Source organism: Tigriopus californicus, chromosome 1 (assembly GCF_007210705.1).
Source record: "Tigriopus californicus strain San Diego chromosome 1, Tcal_SD_v2.1, whole genome shotgun sequence".
Taxonomy (NCBI): Eukaryota; Metazoa; Arthropoda; class Copepoda; order Harpacticoida; family Harpacticidae; genus Tigriopus; species Tigriopus californicus.
In genome coordinates this window covers 8881701-8888436 of record NC_081440.1, presented here as the reverse complement: position 1 = coordinate 8888436, position 6736 = coordinate 8881701, and the positions used below count along the sequence as shown (strand labels likewise).

The 6736-nt window shown below is 42.4% G+C and overlaps 1 protein-coding gene across 1 annotated transcript; it reads left to right on the top strand.

Moving 5' to 3' along the window:
* Positions 1-646: 646 nt before the first annotated feature.
* On the top strand, positions 647-2447 carry LOC131876887 (hepatic lectin-like). Its single transcript, XM_059222425.1, has 5 exons — positions 647-775; positions 968-1142; positions 1902-1960; positions 2030-2107; positions 2170-2447. The coding sequence occupies exons 1-5, from the start codon at positions 757-759 to the stop codon at positions 2367-2369; spliced, it is 531 nt and encodes a 176-aa protein (XP_059078408.1). The 5' UTR covers positions 647-756; the 3' UTR covers positions 2370-2447.
* Positions 2448-6736: the final 4289 nt, after the last annotated feature.

The window sequence follows — 6736 nt, the reverse complement described above, 5'->3', positions numbered from 1 at the left end:
ATTTTATTTGCACCGTTTTTGCACTTTCAGATTTTTTTGCACTTTCAGGCTGATTTTGTCCACCTTTTTGTTTCTAAAATGCTTTGACTTTTTGCCCGTCCCTACTCATGACTCTCTAGTCCCTCAATGATCTGCTCTATACGCTCAGTCAGTTCGGTAAACGGGCTAAAATGTGTTGGGGACCCGTGCTGACCAGGAGGAAGGAGTTCATGGATTACAAGAAACTCTAAAAGTTTGAGCTTCATGATCTTCTCAAAAACACCTTCGCAATAGTCAGTCGAAGTGAGAAAAATCGGCCTATAGTTACTGAGAAAAATCGTCTTTTAGTTGCTGGGGAGCGACTTTTCTCTCCCTTTAAGGATTGGAACAATATGTATGTTTCGGATTTTTTAACTGACAATTACAACGTCAGCACTTATCAGCCAGTTAAGTTTCAGTTCCAGTCAATTTGACCCGAAGACTCGAAAAATGATTTTCTAAAAACCCGCTTCAGATCTGGTACTTTCGCAACATAGTTTTCAGTTCTGTTAAGTTGAAACTTTGTCAAATTGACTGGCAAAATGTCTCTTGGAAGGATGCCTATAAAGATGATTGGAGTACACTTATGTACACTCTTGATAAGAAGAAAATTCATATTTGCATAGATCCTAGGGATTATATTATCTTCTTTATACTATCGCAGGATCATTCATTTACTTTAGTCTTGTAATCGAGGTGTAATTCTTCATCCAGCCAGTCCATCTTCGACCTTTAAACATGAGGCTTAATATTTTAGGTGAGTTTTAATATCGGAGCTAATGCAAGCACTAGATTTGAATCACTGACGATCTAATGAATTGGGCTTTTAGACAATTTGAGAGATAGTTTGCGCCTAAGTTGTTTTCTCAAGAAGAAGAAGTTTTGTAACAGCTTTGTGATTGTTGCTTTTTTGCACTTTCTACTAATCACAGGTATAAAACAATTTCAGTTTTTGGTTTGAGCCTTCTGATCTTCTTCACCACCAAATTAGAGGCGGCGAATTTCGTTGACATTAGCCAAGACGTGAGTGGTTGTGTTTTAAACTCTACTTATTGGTTCATGCCCCTCGGTACCTGGGAATCCAATAAAATCAGTTGCTTGGCCGAAGACTTTGGTACTTCCAGGTTAGTAATCGCTTTGCATATGGATCCCTGAAGCTATCCCTGCTTTGAAATAGGTTTTGCTTTGTTCCCTACCATACTTCTCATGTTTTTCTTAGTTTTTTAATCCTACAGTCCTCATAAAGGCTTCCAAAAAAAATTGACGCGCAAATAGATAAATTGGCAAAGAGACTATTCAAAAAAGTATTCAACTTCTAGAGGTGAAATAAATAATAATTAAAAAACAGGTCCCAGGAACTGGTGTAGCCGAGCGAACTAAGAGGCAGCTTGAACAAGGCAAGAGTCCTCTCCCTAGGTGTCGAGGGTTCAAACTCCGGTGCCAGAAGTATCCCTTTCAGGGAGGAGATTTGGTGTATTGGCTGCTCAGTTTCCTAGAGTGAGAGAGGTCCCTGGTTCAAATCTCCTCCCCGACCTTTCTCCAAAGGAAACTTTTAGACGCTAACCACACCCACAGACGGAGAACCAAAAACTGATACCGGACATGAATCTGCCTAACGGAATTTGGAAATGGACGATGTGATTGATGGCTGGCTTCGCTAGCCGGGCGAGGGGGTCAACCCTCCGACCCTAGCAACCCAAACAAAAAAAGAGTTTACAGTGCGTAGTTGTCTGGGATTTAGTTGAGGGATTGAGCAATATTACAAGGGGTCAAAAAAGTTGGAAGAAAAGAGATAACGAAAAAATCTTGGATCCAAATGTTTCCAGTTGTCGAAGTTTATTCCAATTTTTTATTGCATATAATTATCATTTCATTTCATTCAGGCTTGTGGTTGTTGATGACCAATTTGAAAACGATTGTTTGGCAAAGTATGTCATGGAGCGTAAGTAATTCTTTAATAAATAATACAAATTTTCCATGCCTTTATCTCTCCCCGTCTTTCCAACATTAGACTACACCCCGTCTACCTCGGTGAAATACTCCATTGGCTTAACAGATAAGCAATATAAGGGAATTTGGGAATGGGAAAGTACGTTGTGGCATTTCTAAAAGCTGTGAGACTTCTGCTGACTTTTTTTTCATTTTGCTTAGATAGCGATTACTCTACAGCTCATTTTCAACATTGGGCCCCTGGCAGCCCAACAACCAGCAAGGAAGATTGTGCCTTTATGTTTGCTGGTGAGACCGAAAGTAAAACTGGATTTTGGGGAACCGTGGCATGTTCATCGACAACTGCTGGACTATACGCCATTTGCGAGAAGCCAAATGACGAGGGATTACAATGGTTTTAACGACTTCATACTGGAAGCAAAGGATATCTCAATTTTGAAAACAATGAAATAAATTGTAGATGATATCAACATAGACAACTCGGAGCATGACAAACTGAGGAGAGACGGCAACCAGCCCTAGAATCAGTCCCGAGTCTTTTGAGTCTTTTTGTGGTAAAAAATGTTCAGAATATATTGGGAGTCATTTGACAAAAAGCCGAAAGCCTTCAAATTTTAAAATGAATTTAAGCTATTCCTTCATTCTTCAAAATAATTTGGTTACTTGAGGGCTTATGAAAATGAAGGAAAAAATACCAAAACAAATTCATTTCAGCACCTCCAAGAGAATGGTAAGTTCTACCATCGTGTCTGATTGAAACTGGGTAAAGCTCTTCCAACGTATGGTTATAGCCGATCATCAGAGACTAATCTTCCACAACAATCACAGCTGTTGTCGATACGATACGACAGCTTGTCCTAGAGAAATCAAAAGGCTGTAGCACTAACAGCGCTGGCTTCAAATTTTGATGCGTTGGTGTCAGGGTGTCCAGGAAAGATACAGGACTCTCCAAGATCTGAAGGAAATTGATTGATTTCTTCTGGCATTAGAACACCCCTATATTATGATATCTAAGCGCTAGGCAGGAGACGCCGATAGATGAGTGGGGAGTGGGTGCATTTGCTCCCTCCATCCTTGTGGTAAAACATTACCACCTGACAGTGTCCCACTGACCTTCGGGCCAAGCTACCAGACCGACAGCAGCTGTGGTTGTTTTGGAAGAATAGTCTCTGATGACCGGTTATAACGTATGGTCAAATACAGTGGGCATTTAAGTCCCACGGTGCTGAACTAGTACAAGTCAATTGTTCATCCATATCTTGAATATGCAGGGTGTAAAGAAATTAAGGGCCTCCCTTCGTGCCTTCTGAAAATCCTTCCCCCGCTCTCAAAGTATTATTGGGTCATATTAAGTCCCAGAGTTTCATTTGAAGGGGCTATTAAAATAAACCATCACCATACCATGAAGAATCCAGTTTTACCCTGAAGGAGGTTGGTGACCCTCTAAAGGTTGACCATCCGAAGACGGACTCTTGTAATTCCAGATTTCCGCCCTCGGTCCGGTCTGTTCCAAAGGGTTTTGCAGTTCTTGTATGAAGTTTTCGGTTTACCAATGGTTCAAGGCTGAACACCAAAGGGTTTACGAACTTCCCTCAGCCTTTAGCCGGTCTTCAGCAGGCCCTTAGCTTTGGTTCTGATCTCAAAATTGCGCTTAGTTGAATTTTCGGACCTTGTTTTTCGTGGCTAATGATGAGAGGTTTGTTAATGATCTAACTGAGCAAAAAGGAACAAGAAGCGCATTACGTGTAGTACGACAAAATGGTCTGCAATGGTTTTGAGGAAGTTTTCCAGGTCTTCTTTGAATTTTGGAAGGGAACTTTTACCGGCATAGATGACGCGCAGGGAGGCGGATAGTTTGTTGAAGAGCCTCGGTCCCCTTTCAAGAAATGAGTGGCACATGAATGACATAGTAACCGCACGCTTGTTAAGTTCCAATGGGGTTGGATACATGTGCTAAGTTCATTATTTCGGTGAGTGAAAGCAAAGCCCGTGTTATGGGAGAGCTAATGGATGCACTTAAAAGTATGTAGTATGTTCGTGTCTCCTTGGCACACTATACAGGTGTAGATTTCGAAGTCGATCCCAGTAGGAAAGTTTATACATTCCTTTCATCTGTCGAGTGAAGCACCGGAGTATACTCTCCATTTTGTTCAACTCGTTAACTAGATAAATCAACTCCAAATCAACGAGGCATAATCAAGATGGGGTTGCACTATGGATTGGTAGATGGTAATCATAACTAACCTATCCCTAGTCTTGAAGGTGTGCAGGGCCCAGCTTGATATCTGAGCAACTTTAGTTACCTTGTCACTGAGATGAATATTGAATTTTCCATCATCATGAGAAAACTTTAATATTAGCTCCCGCATTGTCAATGTAACGAGGAGGGAAAGCCGATGAGTCATAGGACATGATCTGGAATTTGGATCCACTTAGTTTCATGTTACTCTTGTCGACCCACTCGTATATAGTATATATAGTAGTACCGGGCCGCATCCGGACTTGAGTCTTTTACTCGATTTTGGAGAAATTGGCCGGACTCGAGTCTTTTAGAAAGGACTTTAGTCCGGTCTCTGCCGGGCTCGAGTCCGGCGAAAACTCAAAAAATCAAAGGACTCGTACGAGTCCGACTTCTGCTGGACTCGCCCCAGCACTAGTGTATAGTATTAAGATCCTCATGAAGAAGGGAACAATCTTTGTCATCCATACCAATAATGAGCTTGGTGTCATCAGCCATGGAGTACGTCAGTAGTGGGCTGGAATTCTGGGTCGAAGATCGAACGTCTTCTAGCAATGTTTTGTAGAGCTATGCGTTACCTCCTGATTAGATGCCTTCTCGCTGAGAGAGTGCTCAATGAATTCCATCTTCATGTTCAAGCACTCAATTAGGAGGTAACGCAAAACTGAAACGTCTTCTAGAGAGGTTTCAGAGAGCTTGCCACTCCCCCTACTGCCGTACTCCATATATCAGCATAAGATGAGATCATCCAATTCTTCACCAAGCCAGGTAAAGTGGAGATGTATAGTATGAAAAAAGTAATGTCCCGAGTATTGTGCCCTGTGGTATGCCCGAGGTGATCTTAATTGGGTCACTGAGGAGATGGCCCACTTTAACACTCTGTTTTCTATTTGTGAGGAATGACTTGATCCATTTTAAGGTTGACAAGGAAAAGAGTGACATTTAAATGAGATGGGACGGTAATTCTTTGGGATGGAGCGATCCCCACCTTTGAAAACGGGAGTGATGTGACCCATATTTAACGAATCAGGGAAAACCCTGAGGTTGAGAGAGTGGTCGATTTGAGTGGTCACAATTAGTACTAACTCGTGTGCACATTCCTTAAGAAAGGCTCCAGTTATACCATCAGGTCCGGCTGAGCTTGGTCGGTTTAGTGAATCTATTACTTTAAGGACAGCGTCTTCCGTGATATTGAGGTGAGGATCCTCTGGGGATTGGATGAGGTCGATGAGTGGCATGGGCTGAGTCTGTTTGCTATGCTCTGGATGTTTAGGATGACACCATGTACGATGAGTGGACAACTTTGGAAGTAAACTTGTGCTTGAGGTTAGCATAAGTGTATACGAACCAAAGCATCGCCATGAGAAAGCCAAGCTTAAAAGCATGACGCTACAAAAGGGACTCTACTCTCTTCATGTCAACACTATTCATTTCGTAGCTAGTCTTAAGTTTCATTAAGTCTCGTGTCTAGTTCTCGTTGAACTTGATTCGAGCAATACCGGGTGTTTGCGAAGCCTTTTCCAGTTTTTTGACCAATTTTTAATAGGGTCTACTTTATCAAAAACATGTTATAGGAGGTTATTTCATAAAATATAATTTATTACAACACCATTTTACGATTCATTTATCAAAATTTCCGCCAGCTACCTCGATGCACTTCTCGACACGGGACCTGAAGACCTTACACACGTCAAAGACGTAACCCTCGGACATGTCGGTCCAGGCCTTCTCAACGGCTGACTTCAGGTTCTTGATATTTGGGAGACATTTGGCCAAGACCTTGCCCTCGATGTGCGGCCAGATGTTGTAGTCCAATGGATTCAGGTTAGGGGATGAAGGGGGCCAACATTCCTCTGACCAAAATCCTCTGGACCCCAGCTCCTTCTTCAGGTACCTCTGGACGAGCTTGCTGGTGTGACAAGGGGCCCCATCTTGTTCAAAAACATAGTTCCCACGACCATATCGCCTATCTGCCCATGGAAGAACAATTTCTTTCATGATTTTGAGGTATTGGGCACCTTCCTTCCACTCAAATTGGAAGAGCTCTTCCACCATCAGCACCAACAACACCAAGAAACATGGCTTTTGCAGGAAATGTCGACTTGTTGATGTACTTGATACTTGGGTCGACGTCATCTGGAGTCTTGGCAAGGTACCGATCATTTCTCCTGTTGATATGCTGGTCAACTGAGAAGTTCTTCTCATTGGTGCACTAGAGAGTGACACCGGCCCGTTTGGACTGCTGAAACTCTCTTGGCTCTCTGAAGGTCTGTAAGGGTCTGAACTTGCACCAGGACCCTTGACTTCAATCCTAGATCATTTTTGACGACCTTGCTCATGGTGGAGGGCGACATGCCCATGTCCTTGGCCAACTTCCTGACACCAACTCTGGGATTCTTCTCAATTTTCTTCCTCACACGAGTAATGAGCCTTGGTGTTCTCTTAAATGGTTTTCTTCCACCATTTTCACGTTTGGCATACCCAGTCTCTTGGTAAAGTTTGTAGATATTGTAAACTGTATTGTATTGT